Raw genomic sequence first — 25,146 nt, 5'->3', positions numbered from 1 at the left:
GCGGAGTTTCTTTTCTTTATCAGGTGTATCGTAGGAGCAATTAACTCGCGCGATCGTTGAAATCTTGAAATTAAGAATCGAGACAAAAGAGGTTTTAATTGCATCAGGGACAGCGGCGACGATGCAACGACGGCAACGTTCATTTCCCGTATACAACGATGACGATGTATGGGTAGGTGATTGCACAATCTCGTAAATTAAAATACAAAATGAAATTGCGAAGCATCGAGAAGAAAAAAATAATCCTCGATATTCAATCAGCGGCGCCTATCAATTTCTTCGGCTGATCACGATTGCTCCGGGAATATCCGCATCCATCGCCGCATTAGATTCTTGTGTGTGTAACACGAGCTGATTTCTGATATTTCGAATAAAGAAAATACTTTTTTCCGTTATTTCCAGATAATGATTGGACGTTTGGCATGGAATATAGACATCTGCATCGAGACTTTGTATAAATACGCTACTAATCTATTTATACAATCGTGCGTAAACAGTAGTACTTTACAACTTGTTTCGGTGCGTATAAATATTGATCAATATCTTAATGCGATGCAAAGAAGCATCGAACATTGTATAATATATAGCTAATCGATACACACGGCTCGCGGAAGAAGTCAAGTCAAGCTGAAACTTAATACGCGACGACGTTCGCAAATCATAGTTTTTATTATTAATATGAGACTGGCACGGATGTCGTCAACTTGTATCATAATAATAATCGAGCATATATGTACAGCTCACAAAGAATAGTTTCTTTTCGTTATTCGATAATTTTTCCAGCGACATGTCGCTTAGTTATTCGAGCAACTATAATTCCTCGAGTCGAAACTGACGAGATAGATGCAGACGCTGATCAGAACGTTATATCGCAGCCGTCAAAATGTGTAACTATAGCTCATCAAACTAATTGGAAAGCCCTCTTACGTAAAATGAAAAAAAAAAAAAAAAAAAAAAAATCGCATGCTTGCAATTAACTACGTCCCTCTTGCAAGTGTCTGTATAAGATAAGAGAGCGATTTTTCCGGAACACGCGAACGGCACACGTAACTTATTTTTCGCGCGTCTCTCGCTCTTTCGGTGCTTATAATAGATTATCGCGACGCGATGTTGCGTTGTACGAAGAATCGAGCGGATTTTATCTCTTTTGTGGATAAGTAGCTGATGTGTACTTGGGGCATTCTTGACTGAGCTTACGCACGCGAGCTTTTTTCGGAGATCGAGTCGATGCTTGATTTTTTGAATGATTAATTTAGTCATTCGATTCGTTTGAAGTTCGAACTAGGACATTATAAAAAAAGGAATCAATACAGCTCTGCGTATCATACTATATCATTTGAAATTCTTAAAAAATCGATCGCTCAACAAATCAAACAGAGTCATCAACGATACACGCGAATCCCATCACGGGGGCAATAAAAATTCATTTACGTTCCGACGTATACGGTAATTTGCGCTCGCTGTCGGCAGCTGCCCGGACATTATAACATTCTTCGCGATATACGAGGCAGCCCTGCGGCCTAACATCTCGTGGCGAACGATGAATCACTCCTGAGCTCATTAGAAGGTAGGTCAAAGGGTTTTTCTGGCGTTTGTTCGGTTTCATCTGATCGGCTGGTATTTCCCAGCTTATAACTTAAAAGTTATCCGCTCGAATCAGTCATCAGCACTCGAATCTCCGAAAAAATCATTCGCTTCCAAACTACAGGCACTGCGTAATGACGTCGTACACGTCAGGCATAACACAAGGCTATACACCTATTCGTGCGCTACTACGTCCGAGCGCGCGAGTTGCGCGGTGCAAGTTCAAGGCCTCGCAGCCGCGACACCGCGAAACGCGCTCTCGACAAGGTCGCCTCGGCTACTTGACTCCTCCTCTCGAGCTCTACTGCAACGATCTCTCACCCAAGCTCACGATTTTTATTATTTTTTCAAGCTCGCCCTACTGCGCGATTTCCCAATTGTCTACAGCCTTCGTAGCATCTCTATAGGATATATCTACGCGCGTTGAATGAAAAATCGAATCGGCTTCCTAATGATGCTCTACGAGTAGCGTTCGCTGGTATCCTTTTTTTTTCGGAATCGCGACATTGAGCTAAATACGTACGTAACGTATCTCGAATAAAAATTTTCCTCGGGAAATCGAGAGGCCGCGCGACTCTCTTTGTCCGAACGTATATATGTAACTGTTTGTACAGGAGTATCGAGAAGCGATGATTATCGCCGGACTGAATTAGAAATGAGATTAATTCCAAGCTTTTTATTTGCAGAATCGCCAGCAGGGGAAGCGGAAGAGTCGGATTTACACGCTTTGTGCTGACTGTAGGCAAGCGTAATTTCTCAGTATATAGAATGTGCAGTATACGAGCAAACATCATAAATCAAAAGCGAAGCGCGGCGGTGCGCCTTTCAAGCATAGATGCATTAAACACACACGTTGTAATAACGAGTGCCTGAGAAGCGGCTGACTAATCCATAGCCGCGCGGATTGTCTACTCTTTCTCCTCTCGATACTTACATCTCACTCATTATAATTCTGCGGATTTTCTCAGCCTCGTGCCTGTACTTTCCCACTGTGTGCTGAAAATTTCGCTTCGACGAAGAGAGAGAGAGAGAGAGAGAGAGAGAGAGAGAGAGAGAGAGAGAGGCAAATAAAGAAAAAATGAGGGTAGAACGATAAAAGCGCTCGCGGTTTATTATCTATCGTATACGCTGCACTAGAAAAGCGCTTAGGCCTGACGCGTGTCACCGGGAGGTTATCGCTGTTTGTGTATAATTTCAAGCTCTCTCGTTTATGGATGCAGGCGTTTGGCTCATAGAGTTTGTTCTCTGCGCGAAAACGAAGATCCGAATGCGGCGATCGAGTCGTCATCGCTTTCTGTATAATTATTTCACGTTCATTATGCACTTGCGCGAGAGGGAGACAATTAGAAATAACAATCGCTGTCAAAGCCGCGCTCGCGCACGTGTGCGTCGGAATATCGCATGCGTCGAGTCGCGTATATAAGCGAACCAAAATACGCTCTGTGAGTAATGCGAGAGAACGTCGCTTTGGTAATTAGTCATTTCAATAAGTCGATGGATCATTTTTTTCTCTTTTACTCTAATATTGCGGCGACGAAATAGGCGGAGAGAGATGAAAAAATGCCGAACTATCGCGAGCGAGAAAGGTGCGCGCGTGATTCACGGAAATGAAGCGTTTTTTAATGGACGCAATCGAGTGCGTATATGTGAGCGGAATGCGTGAGTTATTTTACCCGATACACGAGAATTTTCACGAGTTCATCTATCTATCTCTAATCGGCGCTCGAACGAAGTTTCCGTTGCAGCGTCATCGTTTACGCGAGAAACGGCCATAATATCATATGAAATGTCGATTACCTTATAAATATCGAAATCTCAAACGTTTCAGTACAAACAAAGTTTTCGATTTTATATAAAAATGAAAAACCTCGGATAAAAGTCACGTGATAGAAGTTACTTACTTACTTACACACAGCGTTGCAACGACCGCCGTTCCACGCGATCTTTGTACCTCTGCATCAATATGCGTAATACGATAGTGTCATTGTCATAATACGATACCGGTCTGCAAAAGGCATTCCTGAAAAAAAGAATCAGCGTGTATCGGAAAAGCGTCGAAAAAAAAATAAAGCCGTGTACGACAGGCAGTATCTCTCTCTCTCTCTCTCTCTCTCTCTCTCTGACGCATTTTCGAGCCGCACAGCACATTCCGGCGGCGGCGGCGGCGCGCGAAAGCTCGTCACTTTTGAAACGTCCGTATAATGAGATCGCCTTGGGAGAGAAGCGGACGGCTGTGTGTGTGCGCGTGTGTATATATGTATATACAGAGAGGCGCGCAGAGGCAGGTATAGAAGAGAGAAGGGAGGATGCGCCGGAGAGAGAACATCCGATCGGGATGCCGATCGAATTCCAGAGGCCGCGAATTCCACTCGCCCTATGGGAAGAGATGTCGGAGTATGTGTATGAGCTCCTTACTGCGCGCGCTGTATTTTCTTATACCGCGATCACCCGAGCAATATCCTTGTAATTCACAATACTTGTTGTGCTCGTTTCAGTGCTACATCGTTATCGAAACGCCAGCGAGAGCAGATTAGAGAAATAAAGAAGACACACGCGTTTATGCTATATAGGAGTAATAAGAATAGAGAAGCGAAGCGAGTCAGCGGGTCACCGGGAAAGCCCCCACTCGTCGGGCGCGCGCGCTCTCGGCGGCGGCGCGCGGCGCGGTGCTCTTTTACCCGGCCGACGCCGCTCCCGGCCCAGTAGTTGCAGTCGCGCGCGCACATCGCGAGCACGCGACTCTTCCTTCCTTCCTTCCTTCCTTCCTTCCTTCCACTTTCGTACGTCTCTCGCTGTATGCTTGTGTGTATACAGTGTATGTAACAAGTGTCTATGTGTGACGTAGCCGAGGATCGACTAAACAGTCGGAGAGCTTATTATTCGGAGCGTTGCCGCGCTGGATGTTGACGACGCGCGCTACCTTATACACGTATTAATACAATTTATACGCCCTCTCGAGTGCGAGGATATTTTTCGGCGTGTGCTTGTGCGCGAGGATATCTCTTATTATTGTAGAAGACGACGACGGAGGAACACCGGCGGAGATCGAGGTGAGGTGTATATAGCGTTGATAGATCGGTATTGTTGTGTAGCGCGATTTTTACGTAAAGTGGATACAGCCGACTTTGATCAGTGATTCATTGTTTACATAGTCGCGTCGAGGCGCGCGAGCGCGCGTTTCAGAGACTTTTTGGCGTGTCGCAATGTATAACCGCGCGCGCGCGCGCGCGCGTGCCGAGAAGCTCGGATAGATTTCGAAGATATGCAAACGACCGCTTGACGAATTCGTCAGTCGATTCGGAAATTCCGGATGGCTGAGCTGCGAGCTGGTATACATACCGATCGATAGTGTATAAACGATTGTTGAACAATATTATCACGCGCTCGTGAAATTCAGGCGACGTGTGCTTGATTTATTTGTCATCGATTTTCGTGTTTTACCAAGTGTCGATTTTACATACAGCATTGATTCATGCATCACTATTCACATTCAGGTCTAATCAGCGTGAAAAATCGGCCCTGACGTTTGTCATCGCGATCATACAGCCGCGCTTATACACTCTCCTCGACAAAAAAAAAAAATTCCGCCCCAAAAAACAAAAGAAGAGGGAAGACGTGCGTCTCGACGGCAGCCGTCAAAGGAATTCCAAGCGGTCCACAAAGCCGCTGCTGCTGCTGCTGCTGTGTCTAGGCATCGTCGGTGCGGTGCCGCCTCTTGTGTGTATATGCGCTGCGCGCGAGCGGTGAGTCAGCGCTTCCGCGCCGGAATCCTCCTCCTGTTCCTTTGGAATTTGCGCGCGACTCGCTCTGCCCCTGGAATTCCGCGCTATTATCGCGAGGCCTCATCGGCTACCGGAAACTCGAGCGTATCGGCTCCCAAAACCACGTGAATCTTCTACGAGTGGATGCAGCTTTGTTTATATTTTATTGTATGTTGCAGGTCGTTTGTATACCATGAGCAGTGTCCTCCGAGTAAAAAGAAAGGAGCTACCCGGATAAGTCCAAGTTTAAGGGAGAGAGAAAAAGCGAAGCGAAGAGCTGTACGATAGATGCTCGAAGTGGCGGAGTCGAACGCGGGGGATAAGGATGGCTCGTGATTGTCGCTTCGCAGCGACGAGGATGACGATGAGGCTACTGCTGGCGTTGGCGCTTTGCGCTGCCTTCTGTCACGGTGAGTCGATTTTTTTTTTACTTTTCCTTTACGAGATAATCTTAACCCAAACAGGAGAGCTGTAAAAATGCAAGATTGCCGTATGAAATTCTATTTTTACACCCGAGATGCAAATTAGGCAAACTATTTACGTTTTGTTGAAAAAAAAGGAAGAAGAAGAAGCCAACAGCGATTGTTATGTATTCTCGTTTCTAATTGGAAACACGTAATTCCTTTTTTACTTGCATTACAGAACTGTTAGCCAAGCGCGTGTGCGGCTGTGGCATTACACAGTGTCAATAATTGCTCGTGTATACATCTCTTCCAACAAGTACTGCTACTTACTTTTTGTATCATTGCAGATCGCGCGAAGTAAATTTTCGAGACAGATAAGGTCTCGCGGCGCTTTAACGATTAAACTTTTTGTCGCGCGCGCGATATACGAATCCTCTAAGCTCCGGCGCTATGTATTCGCGGCAATTATAAAACAGTCGAGAGGAGGAAAAAAAAATAAAGGAATTACGACGAGATTTATAATTGCGTTATTTGTTTTGATAATGCGAACGAGGAACATCGCACGTCTTATACTATCTTCCACGAAACGAAGATTCGCCCTTAATCCTTTCTCGCGACAGCTTACTTTAATAATCGCACGAGTCTCTACAAGTATACCAATAAAAAGAAACTTGACGGCATATCGCGTGGGGCTTAAAAGTGCGCGACAGAAATTACAATACGAGAGAGAGAGAGAGAGAGAGAGACGAGATCGCAGCGTGGCGGCGAGTCAACTCGCGAATTAACTTTACGTAATTAGCGGGTAATTTCGCGTTTACGTAACACCGCAGGCGCACAGGATGTGATGTGCCGCGCGCGAGTCGAGCCGATACACTATACTACACGCGCGAAGCTCTGCGCCAAGGAGTCGTCCGCGGACGAAAAGGACGACGTCTTATCCTCTGATTTTCGACGTATTTTTGGAAATTTTTATCGGAAAGCAGCAGCTTTTTTCTGGTTAAAATATTCATCGGGTATAAAAATAAGCTGGTGGATATATTTTCTCACATTAATTATGCTAATTAGTAACGACGTATGAGCGGTAGAGAAAAAAATTGCCATAAATTGCATCCCGCGGTCTCACGCCGATTACAAGTGCGAACACTTTTATCGAACCGATACATCTGCAAGCGACGATTCTCATCGCATCGCTGTTCGATCGATGACGTTAACGATGCAATAACGTATTACTAGAAATGCATATGCATAGCGTAGGCACACGCGTATATTGTCAAATTTTAAACAGCAGCGATACAGATCGTCCGTATATGCATCAGCCCAGCGTAACACCGAATATCGTCTCAGCGCACGCAACGCACGCGCTGATGCATATAATGACGTCGAGAACGGCGTATTACGCCGACGATAAACGGAGGTGTGTGTGTGTGTGCAGCGCCGGTGGTCGGGAATTCCGAGTTTCTTACCTTTTTTTTTAAAAAAAAAATTCTGCTTCTTTTTTTCGCGAAAACCACTCGCAGGAATTCGGTGACTTTTCGCGCATGTATAACTGTATCGATTCATATATATACACGATATCCCATCTCGGAAGACTACATACGATAAATCGCAGCCGGTCTTGCATCGACCAGAGGCGCCATACTCGGCTCTCGGGAAACTTGACCGTGAACCCGGGGAAGAATCGAAATTCCACCTGGGCATCCCATTCTTCTTCCGGTTACCCACATACTCGCGCTCACTACTATACCCGAGAGGATATTCGGCTCTCCTTCTCTCTCTTCATCCTGCGCAAACTTCTCTCTCTCTCTCTCTCTCTCTCTCTCTCTCTCTCTCTTTTTCTCGTCGGCGTGTGTTATTTGCGCGCCGTATGTCCGCGCCTTCTCTCCTCCTTTTGGACGGCGCGCGAGCGCGGCATTCCTGGGATATTTGCGATTGTCTCGGTTTTATTTCGCGCACTCGGCAGCGAGAGAGAACCTGATGCCGTTGACCCGCTGATGCTCTCTCCATCTCTCTCTCTCTCTCTCTCGTTCTCTGCGCCGGACTTGTATATGCGTGTGTATACCTGTATATGGCATTATTAATATATTGGCGAAGAGGACGAATTCGTTTTTTGTCCCGGCGATTCTCGCGGCTTCTTCTTGTTCTCCCTATACTCTGTCGAGTATATGCTGCTCTCGACGTTATGTAAGCCTTTGGTATTTTCGAGGATGAGGAAGAGTATTTTTTCGGCCTTGATTTTTGAGGATCTACAGACAAGTACAATAGAATTACTAATTGTTCGAACGTTCGGTGAATATTCAGGAGGGTATGAAGACGTCGTGCGGAAAATTATGTTGATATTTGCAAATACGTGCGCGCGAATTTATTGTTCAGTCACGAACGCCTCGCGTCTACTATAGCTGATAAACGGTAGTGTATATCTAGAAAAAAAAAATTCGAGAACATCCTACACCGTACGCCCAATCTCGCGCAAAACGCCATCAAGCCACGGGTGTCAACGAACGGAAGGATACAACGTATACGTACACCCGTATGTAATCAAGCGCGTCTCCTCTCGCTTGAGTTGACCTCAAGTCGGGCTTTGAAATGCGCGCGGGGCCGCCGTCGCTTTATAAACATTCGCGCGGTCTGTTTCCGCGCAGCCTCAACCTCGTTAAGGGCGCCAAGCAGCAGCTCGTCCGTGGAGGAAGGATTTTCAAACGGACCGAGAAACAACTCAATTCAACTGCAATTCTTATGCTCGATATATAACTTTTAGGTATTATATATTTGCAAGCGAAATTAGTCACACTCGCGATGAGTTGCGTCACTTTTACGCGCATAAACAAAATATGATGTAACTTGTTTAATAAGGATGAGCCGAGGCGAGAAATGCTGTTCGTTTGCAGAAAATTCTCGAATCGCGAGAAGCGATTCTATTGAGCTTTTGTCTTTTTGTTCGATTAATTATCGTTACAAAAGCGTCGTTAAAAAATCATAACCGCGTGTAATCGTTATTGAGAGTTATATAGACGCGGCGAACAACAGCAAACGAGGAAAAGCGAGTCGAAGCGACGACACCTTCGGAATAAAGGTGACAAAGAGTCTCTGTTCGTCCGTGTTTTTTCGAAGGTTGTGGCGATAAGGACCTCTGTTAAAGAACGAAACAAGGTTTCTTCCTGTATAGCGAAGAACAAAAGAGTTGCTCTAAACTATTAATAGAACTGCACTGCGAAAATCACGTGGGCGTATAAATAATAGAGAGTGAGGTCGATCGAAAAAAAAAAATAATAAAACTTTCAAGCGCACGTGTTTCGCTCTCGCGCACCTACGTATCATCCCGTCTCGTCGTTCCGGCGCCGCGGGAAATTCAATGCCGAGATCAGCGTCGATAGATCAGCGATCGGGCGCCGTTTAATAGCGCGGCGCAGCTGAGATATTCGTAATTGCGCCTCGAAATTATATGCGTTTTTCGTGAATAACATATCCATCGGCGCATCACACGGAGATTGCCAAGAGACGGACTGTGTAATCATCGTCGAATGTCTAATGGCGATAGGGAAGAATTTTTTTTTTTTTTTTTATAACGCGTGTTTGCGGCTTGATGTGTATCGCTGCGGGGAAACGTTATGGGTGTGCGAAATGTGCTCTTTTTTGTTAAGGAATCGATATTACAACACGTGTAAATTTAGCTCGGGCTATTTTTGTACCGGTTCGATCTTATCAGGTCGGTTCGGATCGTGTCTGTGTGTATTACACAAATTGATTTTGCGCCGCAGACTGTACGATCATCGCACTTTTTCTCCATTGAATTTTTGCGCCCAGAAAAGATGATGATACAGCAGGTCTTCCGAAGAAACGTATTTACGCTCTAATGGATTTTTTGGTATTCGTTATTACGAATAATTACATAATGAAACCGACGACGATAAAGTAGGTTTCCGGTATTTTTTCGACGAAAACGTTTAACTAAAGAATAAAGATAAAGAAAGAATCATCCGAGAAATTCCAGCTGCCCTTTTTGCACCGTCGATCGTCGTACTTGCCGAAAGCGGAGAAAGAGAGAGAGAGAGAAAAAAAAGAAAGCAGCCTCCGAAAATTCCAATCGCATTCCTCAACGATCGCCAGATAAGACTCTCGCGTAAACAATGCGTTTTATTGGCGCATAACCTGCGGGATCGTCGCGGATACAGATGGAGAACAGCAAAAAAAGTATCGGAATCGGTAATAATATTTACAGTCGCGATAAGTGCAGTCGCGAGCCTCCTTGGAATGTTAATCGAGGGCGTGATTAACGGAATTTCGGTCCTATAACGCGCGCTCTCGGCTTCTTCTCTTTTTTTTTTTTTTTTTTTGCTCTCGGCACAAGCGAACAGGTTTTTCTCTCTCCTGTGTCTCGTCGGAGGGTGGTTCAACTCTCCATACAGCATAATGCACGCGTGTGTGCCCTGAGGAATTCGCGCCGATGCGTCATCTCGTTCGACTCTTTCTCTCTACTCTTCTTTCGGCTCTTCTCTCTTGGTGCGCTCTCTCTCTCTCTAACGACGTAATAATATTGTCGTGGGCGTGGATTTCGTGAGGGGCCAGGAATTCGAGGAATGACGTAACCGATTTTCGATGTTACGAGAGGGATTCCGAGGATGATAATAGCCAGTGTAATATTCGCGGGTTTTTTTTTTTTTTTTTTCGAGACACAAGATCGCGTCGCTGAGTTTTCTCGGTGTTAAGCTGGCTTATGTCGTTAAAATTGGAGATTGTAGAGATTTTTTTTTCTTTACGGAAGCTATCGCACTCGTGATGATACCGAATCTGGATTATACTTGACACACACTTAATTTTGTGGCCCGTAAAGACACACAACGATATACTTTCCTATACACCGCGGGTAATATCAGCGCGAATTTTCAGGCTGACTAACGTCTCAGTCTGTGCAGTGATATATACCATTACACGAGGATATTTTAACGGCTCGTTCGCACCTGACTCACGCACTTTTGCGCGCGAAATTTTTATCAAAATCATATAGCAACGTCGAGAGCGCGAGGTCGCGCTTTGGTTACGTTTTTCTGCATTCCCGCTATATATTTTCGCCTCGCGATCAAGGCCGTCATGAGAGCGGAAAGCCGCGTTTTTCTTCGCTGACTCGCGCTCGCGATAATGAAAACAATCGAATTTGAGGAAAGGCGTTATTGAGCGGTCGGCTTGTGTTTTTTTCTCGAGTGAGAGGTCGATCGACGATGTGCTGAGGATACCGTTGTTCGTTATTTAACATAAACAACCTTGACACTCATATCGAGCCCGACGACGTGTGTGTGTGTGTATATATTCGCGAGATGTTTTTTTTTCGGCCGTTTTGAATAATCGATTCGTAGTGTCGCGAAGGGAGTATGAAAAATGCAATCATCGCAAAACGAAAGTGAAATTCTATCGAATCGTCCAACGCACTACTCGTATCTTCACCCACAACATACACACGCATCGCTATACCGATCCTTTGACTCATCGGCATTGTCCTCGCGCGTTTTCACTCCGCACAGCTCATTAAACGCTCGCTCAGGTAGCTCCTACTACTATACACGTTTATCGGCGGCGATCGCGTTACCCGCTGCTGCTACTTGTCTTTTTTTTTTTCCCCTCCTCCTCCTCCTCCTCTGCGCGGCGCTCTTCCCTTGACATCGAGCGATCGAGCCCGCACGGCCTCGGGGCTTTTTATTGCGCGCCCGCGGTTTATCGGCCATCGACCGAAATCGTTTATTATAATGGGCATTGTTCTCTCGCGCGGCGCGCGATGAAAAAACCGGGATGTATACGAGCGATTGCGTGCGGTTTGAACGAGAGAGAGAGAGAGAGAGAGAGAGAGAGAGATTAGGCGTGGTTTTTGCCGATGTTGTTCTGGAGATGCGATGTTTTTAGAGGTTGATGAATTTATGGTAGGGAGAGCCAGACGAACAACTCTTTCCGTGAAGTTAAATGAAGTAAACTAGATTCTCCTCTATACGTATACAACCCATTAACTATCGCTCTCTCGCTCGGCGTAAAGACACCGATATTTTTACGCTCTCCTCGCTGTATAACAACCGGCAAACCGATTCGTATACGCACCTTTCAACGCTCGTTATTTAATCGCGTGCGTGTATCGTTAATATTTAATAAGCGGCCTCGATTCTACGCGTTATGATCGATCTAGTACACCCGCACGCAGAGATGTGCGGGTGACATGATTTTCAAAGTGTACCATCATCTCGCTCACCATATTATACCTTATACGACTGGTATAGTAAAACATGAAAATCGCATGAAACTCGAAAACTCAATCTTCTGCACTCGATGCACCGTTACACAAGAAAATCCGCGTAAAAACGCATACCGACGATAAATCAGAGTATTACACGCATGTATAATAACAATAGGAAGGATGTCTGAGCGCACGTATACATTTTAAAAATATCCTCGCGTCAGTCGTCGTCGACGTTCAAGGACTGGACTCGCTGATGAACATCTCCCGATGAAAGCTCGTGAACGGGGCTGTAATGAATGCGCTTTTGCGCATTGCGAAAATTATATCGCCCGCAATTACTGTCTCGCGGTGCAGGTCGGGCCTCGAGTGCATACAGTTAATTTTTTGAAATTTAACGAATATAAGGCAGAGAAGGATATATCTCGCGCGGTGTGTTTACGAGTCGCCGCGGACGCATCAAAGTCAGCCTCAAGGTGCCATAGACTTGTAAATCACGGAAAGATGGATGGTCGCTCCGAAGCCGGCTGCTTTACGACACCTCAAAATCTCCCGGAATAGGTTTATCGCCGGTGCATCAGCTGTGCCCGCTGAATACAGCCTCGTAAATAATTTACTCCGATGCAGTACAGAGTGCAAAATACGTCATCAGCTGATTCTTACGCCCTAAGAAAGTATAAATGCTAAACCACGATTCAAAAAGTATAAGTAGCCTGTCGATCCGATTGAAAAATCCCAGCGTAACACAACACCTCCAAGGCCGACAGTACACACACACACGCATCATCGTCATCATCATCATCATCATCCTCGGCTCACCTCGTCGAAATTGAAATCGCAATGTCGATTGTGACGGCCGCCACCGTCGCGAGTACGTTGCTCCCCGCCCGATATCCGTACGCTATGATACACGCACGGACAGACACACGCGAGCCATATATCCTCGAACGAAAAAAAAAAAAAAGCTCTCGTCTGGTAGCATGCACCGCACACATTCGCGCGTACAGCGCGCGTGCGAACGCATGAGTGTGTAGAAAGCGATTGGAATAAGCGAAGACGCGCGCGGCAAGGCGATTACCTACGTGACGCTCGACGCTTCCTGTCCTGTGTCCCACATATCCGCCATATGTGTATGTGTGCGTGTGTGTGTGTATGTGTTTGTGTGCGTCGGCGCTCAGCTGGTGCAAGAGATTGATTGTCCTGGTGCGGGGGGGATACATAGGTGCTCGTGTTCGCGCGTATACAGTAGCTTATTTATGGGGTCTGATGAATTTTTTATTCTCTCTTACAGGTCTACCAGTAGCCGAGGACGCAACGGAGCCATCGCCGCCGACGACGACGACGACGACGACGACGACGACGAGCTCCAGCAGTATCGAGACGCCTCAGGCGACCACCAGCCCGAGCTCGTCCCCACAACTACCCGAGGGTCACCCGATGGACGACCTGCTACCCGGTAGCAGTCAAGCTCCTCTACCGGCTCAGCTGATCTTCGTGGACGCTCCTCAGCACATCGAGACCGAGCTGGCCGCTTCGGTGCTTCTCGCTTGCAGGACCGCAGAACCCGTAGCCGAGTGCCAATGGTCCTGGCAACCACTGCCGCCCACGCATCTACCCCTGCCCAACATCGAGGAGCCTACGGCCACTCAGTCCGTGCCGCATTGTGAGTTAACATAAGAAAACTCGTGCTGTTATACGAGGAAGCCAAGATAACATCGTCCGACGATTAAGACAATCAATTATACGCCACCGGCGCATTAGAATTCGAGGATGACGCGAGATCAGAGCAAAAAAAAAATATGTACAAAAGCGCGGCAAAACAAATCCAAGCTGCGAAGTGTGTATAGAGAACGCGCGTGTCTGGCGCCAGTCGGACGCAGCTCCGCTTTTTTTTTTTTTTCGAAACTCAACTTTTCCCCGCCGCTCTGCCAAAAGTAACGCGCGCGCGCGCGCGCTCGGCGGTCTGCAATTTTCACTCGCGACTACTACAGCTGTATATTTACCATCCGCATTCGTCGCACGCGTGCGCCTCGAAATTTCACGGCGCTCTCGCACGTGGAAAGCGAAATGAAATCATCGACGTCGCGCGCACCCGCATTATGGCGCACGCGTGCGATTGGAATGAGTTGAGAGAGAGAGAGAGAGAGAGAGAGAGAAGCGCGCGTTGTGTGCTTTGGAAAACTTGGACTTTTTTTAGTAGTAGTGTATATCTTTACGACGCTTTAAATTTTCGAAAATGTCGAGCCTCGCTGTAACCGTTAGAAATGAATCGTACGGCGAATAAATGAAAAATTTTGAATGTTCGCAGCGAACGACGTGAGCCAGAACGCAACGACGTCGTCGACGTCGCTGTCGCTGCCGGTGCGAACGTTCCCGGCTTTCGGGAACGCGAGCAACGACTGCTCGGTGAGGTTCTCGAACGTGAAGCACGAGCAAACCGGCTACTGGAGCTGCGCCGCCCGTAGAGCCGACGAGGAGACTTTCACGAGCACGCCGCCGGCCAAACTCAGCATCGTCCACGTTGACACCGGTATTACAAATGCGTTGCAATTTCTATACGCTGGTCGATAAGGCGATGGTCGTGACACTCGCAAATGTTTTAAAAATATGTACACGTCCGACCAACGCCAGACCTTATCTACTGACGTGTACCGCGATACGTTGTTCTCATTGTCTTATAAATGTCGAATACTTACGGTCCTTCTCAGCGAGTCTGATCCGGTTCGTCCAGCAAGAAGGTTCCCTGGAGACACCGGCAGGCACGGCGGCTCGACTTCCCTGTCGCACGACCTCGCCGGTTCGCGAGTGCCAGTGGTCCTGGCGCCAGCTGAATCAGTCCCAGCCATGGGACGCCGAGATGCGCAAGTTTCCGGTCTCGGGCAACGAAAGTACCGTCTGCGATCTTGGACTGCCCGCCGTCAGGTCGGAGCACGAGGGCTTCTGGACGTGCGGGGCTAGAGTAGTGTCCAGCTCTCCGTTCGTCCAGGCGCCACCCATCAGGCTTCTCATCTCCGAAGGTATGGACACATTTGTTTGGACCAATATTGTGCAGAGGGTGAATTTACTGACCGCGTCGTCTTCGCAGTGGAGTTTGTGCAACTGTCGCGAGGCATCCAGATAACAGCCGGCGAGACGGTCTTCCTGCGCTGTCTGGTGAACAAGCCGGTCTTCCAGTGCGAGTGGAGCTGGCGGCCCAGCAACTCGAGCAAGAACTCGACGGTCGTCAAGAAGTTCGGTCCTAATAAAGAGACCGATCACGACTGCTCGGTCAGATTCAAGAACATACTCTACGAGGAGGAGGGACTCTGGACCTGCGGCGTCAGACTCACGCCCGATGGTATCCTGCACGAGGCGCCTTCTACCACCGTCACGCTTTTGCCCTCCGGTTAGTTCAACGCCTATCTTGTGTCGACTGCAAAAGTTGCAGAGAACAAAAAATTCATACTTAAGCGCACCAAACAATATAGGTAAGGTGAACTTTACGGAAACGCCGGAGAACACCTCGGCAGCAGTGGGCTCGGAAGCGACGCTGCGTTGCGCGACAAACGGCCGCATCGAGCGATGCGCCTGGACGTGGCGAGCGTTGGGTAGCCCCAGTGACGCTGAACCCCAGACGCTGCACGAGTTCCCGAGTCACGGTGATCTCGGACGCAACTGCAGTCTTACGCTCAACAACGTCGGCACGGATGAACAGGGATACTGGACCTGCCACGTCTACCTCGCTGCGTTGAACAGCGAGATGACACCCCCGCCGCCTGCCAAACTCACGGTCTACCAGGAGGGTTAGTGTTATTAAACCAACATTTTTACTTCAACTAATCCAGCACGATCGAAAATCTCGAACTTTCGTCCTAACAGAAGACGTGACGTTCTCGGAGCTGTCGCAGGACATTCAGATCTCCTCGGGAGGCACGGTAAGTCTTCGCTGCGTGACCTCCGGTCGCGTGGAGCAGTGTCGCTGGTCGCTCACACCCGAGGGCTCAGCCAACACGACCGTCGTGGTGAAGCAGTTCGCTCCGGCGGGCGCGGAGGCGCGCGACTGTAGCGTCAAGCTCTCGCACGCACTTCAGGAACAAGAGGGCCTCTGGACCTGCGGCGCCAGGCTACACGCCAGACAGAACTACACGGACGCGCCGCCAGCCAGGCTCAGCCTCATCGAACCAGGTATGTCTCGACTGGATAATTACTAGGCCTCTCTCCTGTCGGAGTGCGCTGAAGATGCTCGGGGCGTTTCGAAACGCCTCACGAGTCTTTGGCGCCTTCTTGTGCGACTGATGGAGGTGATGGTCCGAGTGAGGATGATTGTGGTAGAGTAGTATGCGAGCTTTATCAGTTTTTACCTACTCGAAGGAATATTTTAAATAAATAAATCCGCTTGACGGCGACGCGTCTATTTCCTTCGAGCACGTAAACGTATATGTGTTTGTGTATAATGATTCAATTGCACAATGAAATACTTAGAGCGAGCACCTGTTTCTACTAAAAAAACAATGAAATCGACCGAATAAAAACTCCTTAACAATGCGCGATTTGCATGGAAAATTTTGTTATTATGTTATAATCTTTGAAAGCATGTTTTCAATGTACATAATTGGGTTCTTGCACAATGATCGTTTACGTATAATTGGTCGAAGATTTTCTCTAAAAACACGCACATCAATGTGATTTTCATATTCTATATGCAAAAAAATCGTTTTTGTTCTGTACAGCACCCAATATCTTTCGATACTGTACTAATTTAACCAGTGTCTTTTACCTTCGAGTTCCCTTAACATCATGACTCGCTGTTTTTTCTTCAATAACGATTACAAAGAATATAATACACTCAACGTGCAGCGATGTATATAAAGAGGGTTTCAACATTTAACACTTGTATATAAATAATAACGAAAACTTGTACATACTTTATAACCAAGCAATTCATTCCAACGAGGAAAGTTGCTTAGTATTTCAAAGCAATCTTTACCGCAATAAGACTCGAATAAAAAGAAGTGTTTCTGTTGTCGATAACGTCAGCAGTCTTTGGCGGTAAAGTTTGCATCTTTCGAGAATCTGACACAATAATAATATATGAAAGCATATTACAATACACAATGTATATCGTATAAAAACCGTGTACATTTTATTCAGTCGATTTCCGGCAAGAGAGAGAAGAATAATCGTGAGAGAGCGAACGATCGAGCGAAAGCGAGAGAGATGCAAAGCAAAAACAAAAGAGAAAATCGCACTTGTTTCTAGTGGTGAAGGAACAGCCTGCCGAATGCCATTTAAGATCGATGAAACCGTCGATCGAATCCACGCTCGCTGCCGATAGCCCGTCCGAGAAGAGCCGATAGCGTCGCCCTCAGTGGGGTTAAATTCGTTTTAGGATTTCCCGACGCATATACATTAAAGCTCGAGTACTTAGCCCTTGTCAGCTCTTGAATAATGCGAAGTTATTTTTTCTGGGTTTTTTTCCCCTTCTCTTAACTATATTATATCCTAGTGTATCATCTATACGACGGTCGAATCAATGATGTTCTATATACACGAAACGTCCGATGAATGTAACGCGTTCGAGTAATTAAATACGTAGTTTCTTTAGCGAATACATATATATATATATATATATATATATATATATATATATATATATATATATATATATATATATATATATATTATATATATATATATATATATATATATATATATATATATATATATATATATATATATATTATATATATATATATATATATATATATATATATATATATATATATATATATATACATATATATATATATATATATATATATATATATATATATATATATATATATATATATATATATATATATATATATATATATATATATATATATATATATATATATATATATAGTATGCTCAGTGCACAATTTTTGGAGGCGTTGTATACGGTAACTGTACTCACAGATGATTCCTTATATTCACGGCGTTTCAGTTATATTATTTTAAATATTTTGACTGCTCGACGTGAAATTAAATCTTTCTTTTTATACACGTAAAAATCTAGACTATTAATAAATAATCTGTAATTCACGATGTGCCTTGAGTATAAGCGCATCGGCGCAACGACGAGTCCTTGTGTATTTTATTTTTTATCAATATTAGTGAACGAGATCCTTGGTATTTTTTTTTTTTTTTTTTGTAATTATTACGACTATCTTATTTTTATATATAGTATTACACGTAGGCCGGCCGAGATATATTATACGTCTTTGTTTATATAAGCCATTATAAACTATTTCATCGTCGCGGGGGGTTTTGAAAGTTTGCGAATCTGTAGAAAGATATGAAATGACGTGTACATGTTAGCAATGTTAAGATGATTTATCGAGACCTCTTAATATTATTTAATGTTATCTTAGGAATAGCGACGTATCATTTCGAAACCCTCATCGGCTTCACCAATTTATCGACATCACCTGTGCCTTAATTTATTCTCGTCACCAATTTAAATTAAGACTAGCTTTACTTATATACATACGATAAATATGCATAAAATTATTGTTGTAATAGGCCATTTATATATATATATAAATATAATTATATACATATGTTTATAAAATATTTGCCAATGTAATTGCGATATAGTATTTCATGTAAAATCTCTATTTAGCGCTAAGTAGGCAATTTTCTAGATCGTATACATATATTTTTTTAAAAGTCGACTGTCCGCAATGTTTTCGTTGCTCTTTGCGCGTTATCCAATAACGATTTCAACTCGAAACTCGTACACATTCAGCATAATGTTATTTTGGCGAGCCAAAGCATTTATAATTACGCGCATATACGCGAGTAAAGAAACATCGTAATCGTATCTTGCAAATCCTATAAATTTTTCTGCGCGAGTAGTATCCGAACGCGCGCAATCGCGCGTTGAGAAATTCCAGAATACTTCTCTCGGTGCGTCACTTTTCATCCTTAAAAATAAAAAGTAACCGACGAAGAAACGGTTTTGTTCAAGGCTTCGACTTCAGTAGTCGCCGACTCTGATGTGTAATATTGCAATATCGATGTGCCCACGCGCTGCACAAAGAGGACGAAAACATTGACTTTGTATCAAGTATACGCGCGCACGCATATACATATCTCCAATCGTAGAATAGATAGAGCGATGGTTTGCGCAAGAGAAGATTGGTACATATCATATTTTCGTTAAACGATTTTTTCCCCGTTTTTCTCGCGGACTATTCGAGAGAAACGCGGAAAATCGCGCGTATATACGATTACTTCATTCCGAAGCGCGCGCGAGAAACAACGAAAAACGAGTGAATCATGTATATCCGTGCATTCGTCATTATACCTATCACCTGCACATATACGAGCGCGAGCGCGCACACACGCCTTATACATTGACGCATTGCAAAAATATTTTTGTCGTCGAACCTCTACTTGTACGCTGTGTGTGTGTGCACTTATATACGTGTATAGCTTTATTAGTCGTGTTTCATTGTAAGATTATGTGTGAAGATTCCTATACAGAGACGGAGAGAGAGAGAGAGAGTGAAATACGAGATGAGCTAAAAAAAAAATGAATAAAACAAAGTGAAAATAAAATTATATTTTTTCATATCATACGTCGACCTGTTTGTTCCTCCTCTGTGTAACTCTGTGTAATAAATGTTCTGAGCACGATATCACCGGCGTCAGCTGAACTGTCCACCTTTTACTTCGACGTACAATTTTTCTCTGATTTCAATGGAAATATATATAAGAAAAAATCAATCGTCGAATAAAAAATTAGTTTCTTTCCTCTATCATGAAACAAATAATCACGACCAATTTATCTCGTCCTTTTCCTATCCCGACTTGCAAAGAAATCCATCACTCCGCTTGAGCTTTATCGACTACGTGTTCTCACAACGAGAGGAGAACTGTGTTCCATCTGGTGACTGGGATAAGCGTGTCCAAGGTTTGTGCTTCTTAGTAGTCAGATAATCCTAGAATAACCCACAAGACGCTTGCGTCAACGAGTTTCTCGAAAAACTTTCAGAGCCCATCACCGTAACGGTCTGGGGCGTGCCGCATCAGATGGTGAATCTAGCTTGCAAAACGGGCCTCGTGACACCGGACGCCAAATGTTTCTGGCTGCACGAGCCGGAATTGCGATTGTCCGAGGTCGTCAACTTTACGAGGAAAATGAAGTAAGACACGTTTGACAATCCTCGCAGACGAGATAGAATCATACGTTGCGATGCTGTATAAGAAAATTGAAATTGTCGGTTGAAAGCAATCTTTGGAAATAAATATTTCAGGTACACCGTCATGATGAATCATACTACAGGTGTGTGTAGCCTTCAGTTCACACCAGACGATCACGATTTTGGCGAGTGGGAGTGCGAGTTCCTCGTGAACAATTCGCACGTACAGGCGGAATTAGGCTCCGCCTCGATTCTGTTGATGAACAACTCGCCTGGTTTGTAAACGATTCGTGTTTATTAATTATCTTAAAATACCAACAAGTATGATACAAAATCCTTACGCATACTGAATATCTATATCTAAATAAAGTTAAATAAATTGCAGTTCAACGAGATTCACCAACGAACCTCTCACATCTTTCATACTTTATTATTCACAGATCAACAGCTCGGCTGGCTGGTAGGCGCGGTTACATCGACCGTCCTCTTCCTCTTGATCCTCGTCGTTGTAGTGGTGGTCTGCAAGACTCGTCTCTGCACTCGCAAGATACCAGCCTTCCTCGAGACGCTTCCCTCATCAGAGAGAAAGAGGAACGGCTCCAACAGCAACGGGATCATTGATAGCGGTGCAGTTGCTGCTCCGGAGCGATACGCTCACGGCCCGCCGAAGATCGACCTGAGCTACGCTAATCCGAACTTCCTGTCCGCTCCCGAGAGCATCCGCAGTGTTCTACCAAATAGAAGTCCTCATCTGTACGAGCGAGTTGGCAGACGGGGCGACACGCCACCGGCGAAGAGCTACGAGAACGCCAAGGAGACTTAGAGCGATGAAGCTTTGTCCTTTGGTGGCGAATTGTTATTTTTCTTTTCTGAAAGAAAGGGAAGTCCATGGATGTTTAAAGATTTTTTTTGAGAAAGAAATTCGAAACTTTAAATTTTAATTGATAAAAACTCACTTCAGCGAGTCAAGCTGGGACTGAATGTCATCTAATTTGTGATAAAGATCCCACAGTTGAGTCTTGTTCATTTCTACAGTAAGTTTGGAATTTTCAGAACCCCCGAAACTCAATTGGAGTTTTGCCAATGGCTTTGCTTCCTTGGCTGCTGCTGTTGAAGCTGCTTTGACATCTACGCTCCAACTCACGTCTGTAACCTGTTACATCAAGAAATTGTAATCATATACTGTTAATAAAAGTAATTTTTTTAATTCTACTTGAGCCACCAATTTCAATTCTCACCTGTCTTGGAAAAATGGACTTTTGTTTCAATGCATTGACAATTCCCTCGGCATGAGTAATCCATGCATGAGACAGAATGGCAACTTTGTCATCTCCGATGGAAAACAGTTCCTTCATTGATATTTCAATCACATTCGGTTTGACAAGGTGAAAGGCAGCTTGCGTGTAAATAGAAGTTATAGTTTGTAAGAGTATAGTGAGATCAGTCTTTTCCAAGCTCAAGGAAACCAAAAGCTTCTCCTCTTCCTCTGCATTGAAAATGTTTTCACTGACACCAGACTGCAGACTCTGGCAAATTCTATTGACAAGCAGACGAAGCTTACTGTTTTCTACTTGGTCAATTATCTTCAGTCCACGTTTTATCCTAAAACATCACAATAACAAACATCAATTACAAATGTGTAAAGCGGTAAACCTTATGGTACTTATTTATTTATAATTACAACAGCAAACAGTCAACACATAAAAAAGATAAAATACCTGTCATCCACAGAAATCCACGCAGTCATTTTGCCGTTTTATCGCTGACAAATACTAGCTATACACAAAAATCACGTTGCAAAAAATATCGAATCCACCTGTTGTCATCAAAACATGTAAAAAACACCCACTACAAAATTACAACAAATCCACCTAACCTTCCCAAGACAAGAAGTAAAATTGTCCAATTACTAGACAGACAGCAGCGCCAAATGTTGTCCAACGAAGCATCCGTACGCAGTATCTTCGTTCAAATAGTTCAAAAAAACGGTTGACCCTCTACACGTAATTTCCTGCAACACTGATCGAAAAATTAGCAGCAGCAGCAGCGCATGCGGTAGCGCTGCTATCAGCCCATGCATCCGCAGGTTCCTCGAATCGACAGAAAGAGCCGCGCTCTCATCAAACGTGCTCGTGCAGATCAAGCGTTAGAACGAATTTAGCCGGGACGTCGCGAAGACCCCGTTTTTCTTTTCTTTCTTCATTCCGTCGACCAGAAAAAGCCGTCACCATGTTTTGGGGTAAGCCAGGACGATATTTTATAGAGAAACTCGAAAAATAATCAAGGCTGGCGAGACGTGTGCCGCCAAGACGGTAGAACACGTGTGGAATGGCGGCGCCGACCATGTGGGCTCGGGCTTTTCGTTTCGACGTTTTGCAATGATTTATCGAGATGTTCATAGACGCTAATGAATTTTATCTTTTCAGGACTTATTATGGAGCCGAACAAGAGGTACACGCAGACCGTGGAGAAGGCCTTTCACATATCCATGGCCAGTTTAGACGGATCCACCGCCAGTAAGTCAGCGCTTTCATATTTGTATTTACTGGTTTTTGAATTTTTTTCGTACGTTAGAGAGTCTTTGTGTTGATCGTCGATTCGTTTGATATACTTGCACTTGTGAAATGATGGCTTATCACTTAGACTTAGTTTCTCAGTACTATGATAATGAGTAAAACTTCTAGAATCTTGTAGACAGAGGAAATGTACACCTACAAGGTTGAATTTTTCTTGAAGTTATGAAATGTCATGTATCCTTCTGTCGGCATTTAAGTATTAATTCATGTGAACTGTTCAGATGCTGGTCTGGTGCAGGTCATGATATGCTATGACAGCCGAAACTACCTGCTGTGTACATTACAAAAGGATTCTATATGGCAAGTACCTTTGGATCTGAACTTCCAAGAAGGAACAAAGATTGCCTTCACATGCAACGGCGATGGCCATGTTCACCTTACTGGATACTTGGTCCCAGAAGAGGAAGGATTTGATGAGATGGATGAGGATGATTTCGATGAGGAAGATGCAGAGATTGATGAGGAGATTCCAACTCTTGTGGGCCCAAAGAAGAGGAAAGCACAGGCTTCTCCAAAAGAAAGCAATGCCAAAAAACCAGCGAAAAAATCCAAGATCGAGGTAGACGAAGATGATGACAATGAATCAGATTCCGATGATGATGAAGAAAATGGCTTTGGCTTAGATGAAGATGACTCTGATGATGATGATGATGTTGAGGCAGATGGCATGGAAGAAGATGATGAGGATGATGACGATGAGGAGGAAGATGAGAGCGATGACGATGATGAAGAAGAGGAAGAGCAAGTGCCAGTAATAACTCTTACTAAGAAACAGCTGAAACAGCAACAGCAACAACAGAAGCAAAATCAACAGAAAGAACAAAACCAACAGAATCAAAGCAAAAAAGGAAAGGAAAAACTTGTGAATGGCAAAGCAGATGCCAAGCCAGAGAAAGAGCAGGGAAAACAGAAGAAAAACAAGGACAACAGCAAGTCTGAGGAAAAGCAAGAACAACAACAACCGAAGAAGAGAACAGTTGAAGGTGGAGTCCAAGTAGAAGACCTCAAAGTAGGAGAAGGTGCTCCAGCCAAGTCAGGCAAATTCGTTTCAGTATATTACATTGGTAGATTGAAGAACGGCAAGAAGTTTGATCAAACTCAACAAGGTGATGGTTTCAAATTCAGGCTTGGAAAAGGTGAAGTAATCAAAGGATGGGATGTTGGTATTGCTGGAATGAAAGTTGGAGGAAAGAGACGCTTGACCATCCCTCCCAACATGGCGTAAGTTATTATTCAATATTTATTTTAATTATTTTAATATAGACTTTCATTTAAAAATTCACGATTTTCTTTGTTTGTTTACAGTTATGGTGCTAAGGGATCCCCTCCAGTTATCCCACCAAACAGTCAACTTAATTTCGAAGTTGAACTCCGAGCTATTCACTGAGCGTGCCATTCCAACAATTTAATCATACGCTATAGATAGGAATTTCTTGAAAATATTTTTTAATGTTTTTAAGAGACATTTTTTACACTTGCATTATATATCATAAGACAGTTATCGATCTATGCAGTATTTTCGTAAAAAAATAATTTTATGCTAAACTGACACAAAGATCTATATTTTCATTAATTCATTATACTATGCGAGTACATTGATCGATAAACAGAATGTGAGACTGTACAGAGATATGTGTATGGGATAATCATACGTTGATTTTGTATTGCTTTATAACTTTCTCTACTTTAATTAGAAGAGATGTTTTTTCTTATCGAGCATAAAACTGACTATGCCACCAATAAAGTTTAAAAAAATAAGAGTACCTTTTAAATAGATTGTTTATTAATAAAAAAATCGTGTGAAAAATTGCTTTTCATTGTTTTTCTTTATTTTCCATAAATATTTTCCAGAATTAATAAATATACAGTTTAGAATCAATTACATAAATTAGAACATATTTAACATTTACAAGAGTATATATTTTCTCTTTCTTGTAGACAATAAAAAATTCTAATACATTACTTTGATTAATATTAATAAATTCATGTACAGTCGTAACAGTGAACCATATTTTTAATTTAAAGACTACTATTGCACGAGAAGTATAATTTTATCATATGAACATCTAAAATTTGTTGTTGGAAACATTATACAAAGACATAACAATCAACTTATTTATAATTACTATTCCGTCTTCTTTGCATCCGTTTTATTTGATTTCCATGATAAAGTGCAAACACCGTTTTTACACTCTTTGACTAGTTCAGGAGCGTCTTTCTTTTCTTCATTCTTCTTTCCTCTGTACCAGAATTTCATCAGGATTGGTTGAATAAGGAAACGGAAGATAAGTAATAAAACAGGTACAATCACACAAGGTACGCACACCATGATTTATTACAATTTATATAGCAAAAATGGAATGTATTTTTTTACTTCGATTATCTAGCCCTGCAAAGATGAGATTATTATCATTATTTTACATGTCATTGATATGAACA

General features: G+C 43.9%; 3 protein-coding genes across 6 annotated transcripts; 2 read left to right on the top strand and 1 right to left on the bottom strand.

Moving 5' to 3' along the window:
* The first annotated feature begins 83 nt into the window (after positions 1-83).
* LOC100680448 lies at positions 84-21,343 on the top strand. 4 transcript variants are annotated; one of them, XM_032597763.1, is made up of 13 exons: positions 84-172; positions 403-519; positions 2,271-2,326; positions 5,525-5,755; positions 13,252-13,623; positions 14,269-14,490; positions 14,669-14,977; positions 15,046-15,345; positions 15,428-15,742; positions 15,819-16,124; positions 19,984-20,134; positions 20,246-20,406; positions 20,572-21,338. In XM_032597763.1, exons 4-13 carry the CDS (start codon positions 5,671-5,673, stop codon positions 20,952-20,954), a joined length of 2,604 nt encoding a protein of 867 aa, XP_032453654.1. In that variant the 5' UTR covers positions 84-172; positions 403-519; positions 2,271-2,326; positions 5,525-5,670; the 3' UTR covers positions 20,955-21,338. The 4 variants fall into 4 exon arrangements, with proteins under 4 accessions (XP_032453654.1, XP_031782833.1, XP_031782835.1 ...); XM_031926974.2 differs by lacking the exons at positions 84-172; positions 403-519; positions 2,271-2,326 and adding exons at positions 4,277-4,634; positions 5,079-5,327; XM_031926973.2 differs by lacking the exons at positions 84-172; positions 403-519; positions 2,271-2,326 and adding an exon at positions 4,262-4,634 and having other exon boundaries at positions 20,572-21,343.
* On the bottom strand, positions 20,408-22,052 carry LOC100121380 (COMM domain-containing protein 10). The gene is made up of 4 exons (XM_031926980.2): positions 21,850-22,052; positions 21,370-21,733; positions 21,088-21,284; positions 20,408-21,000 (listed from the first exon to the last, which is right to left on the bottom strand). Exons 1-4 carry the CDS (start codon positions 21,876-21,878, stop codon positions 20,988-20,990), a joined length of 603 nt encoding a protein of 200 aa, XP_031782840.1. The 5' UTR covers positions 21,879-22,052; the 3' UTR covers positions 20,408-20,987.
* A 102-nt stretch (positions 22,053-22,154) lies between these two features.
* LOC100116880 (46 kDa FK506-binding nuclear protein) lies at positions 22,155-24,517 on the top strand. Its single transcript, XM_001606392.6, has 4 exons — positions 22,155-22,370; positions 22,558-22,647; positions 22,929-23,928; positions 24,013-24,517. Exons 1-4 carry the CDS (start codon positions 22,361-22,363, stop codon positions 24,092-24,094), a joined length of 1,182 nt encoding a protein of 393 aa, XP_001606442.1. The 5' UTR covers positions 22,155-22,360; the 3' UTR covers positions 24,095-24,517.
* The last annotated feature ends 629 nt before the right edge of the window (positions 24,518-25,146 follow it).

The sequence above is a fragment of the Nasonia vitripennis genome, chromosome 3, assembly GCF_009193385.2.
Source record: "Nasonia vitripennis strain AsymCx chromosome 3, Nvit_psr_1.1, whole genome shotgun sequence".
Lineage (NCBI taxonomy): Eukaryota > Metazoa > Arthropoda > Insecta > Hymenoptera > Pteromalidae > Nasonia > Nasonia vitripennis.
The sequence above is the reverse complement of the archived record's forward strand: the minus strand, read 5'-3'. Positions and strand labels throughout refer to the sequence as shown.

Excerpts from the sequence above, each read along its gene's own strand:
- LOC100680448 (XM_031926973.2), top strand. The coding sequence starts at position 5,671 with ATGGCTCGTGATTGTCGCTTCGCAGCGACGAGGATGACGATGAGGCTA. Across the intron at positions 13,624-14,268 it reads CACTCAGTCCGTGCCGCATT|CGAACGACGTGAGCCAGAAC; the intron begins GTGAGTTAACAT and ends GAATGTTCGCAG. Across the intron at positions 20,135-20,245 it reads AACTTTACGAGGAAAATGAA|GTACACCGTCATGATGAATC; the intron begins GTAAGACACGTT and ends TAAATATTTCAG.
- LOC100121380 (XM_031926980.2), bottom strand. The coding sequence starts at position 21,878 with ATGACTGCGTGGATTTCTGTGGATGACAG. Across the intron at positions 21,734-21,849 it reads TGGATTTCTGTGGATGACAG|GATAAAACGTGGACTGAAGA; the intron begins GTATTTTATCTT and ends GTGATGTTTTAG. Across the intron at positions 21,285-21,369 it reads AGTCCATTTTTCCAAGACAG|GTTACAGACGTGAGTTGGAG; the intron begins GTGAGAATTGAA and ends TTGATGTAACAG.
- LOC100116880 (XM_001606392.6), top strand. Across the intron at positions 22,648-22,928 it reads TTTAGACGGATCCACCGCCA|ATGCTGGTCTGGTGCAGGTC; the intron begins GTAAGTCAGCGC and ends TGAACTGTTCAG. Across the intron at positions 23,929-24,012 it reads ACCATCCCTCCCAACATGGC|TTATGGTGCTAAGGGATCCC; the intron begins GTAAGTTATTAT and ends GTTTGTTTACAG.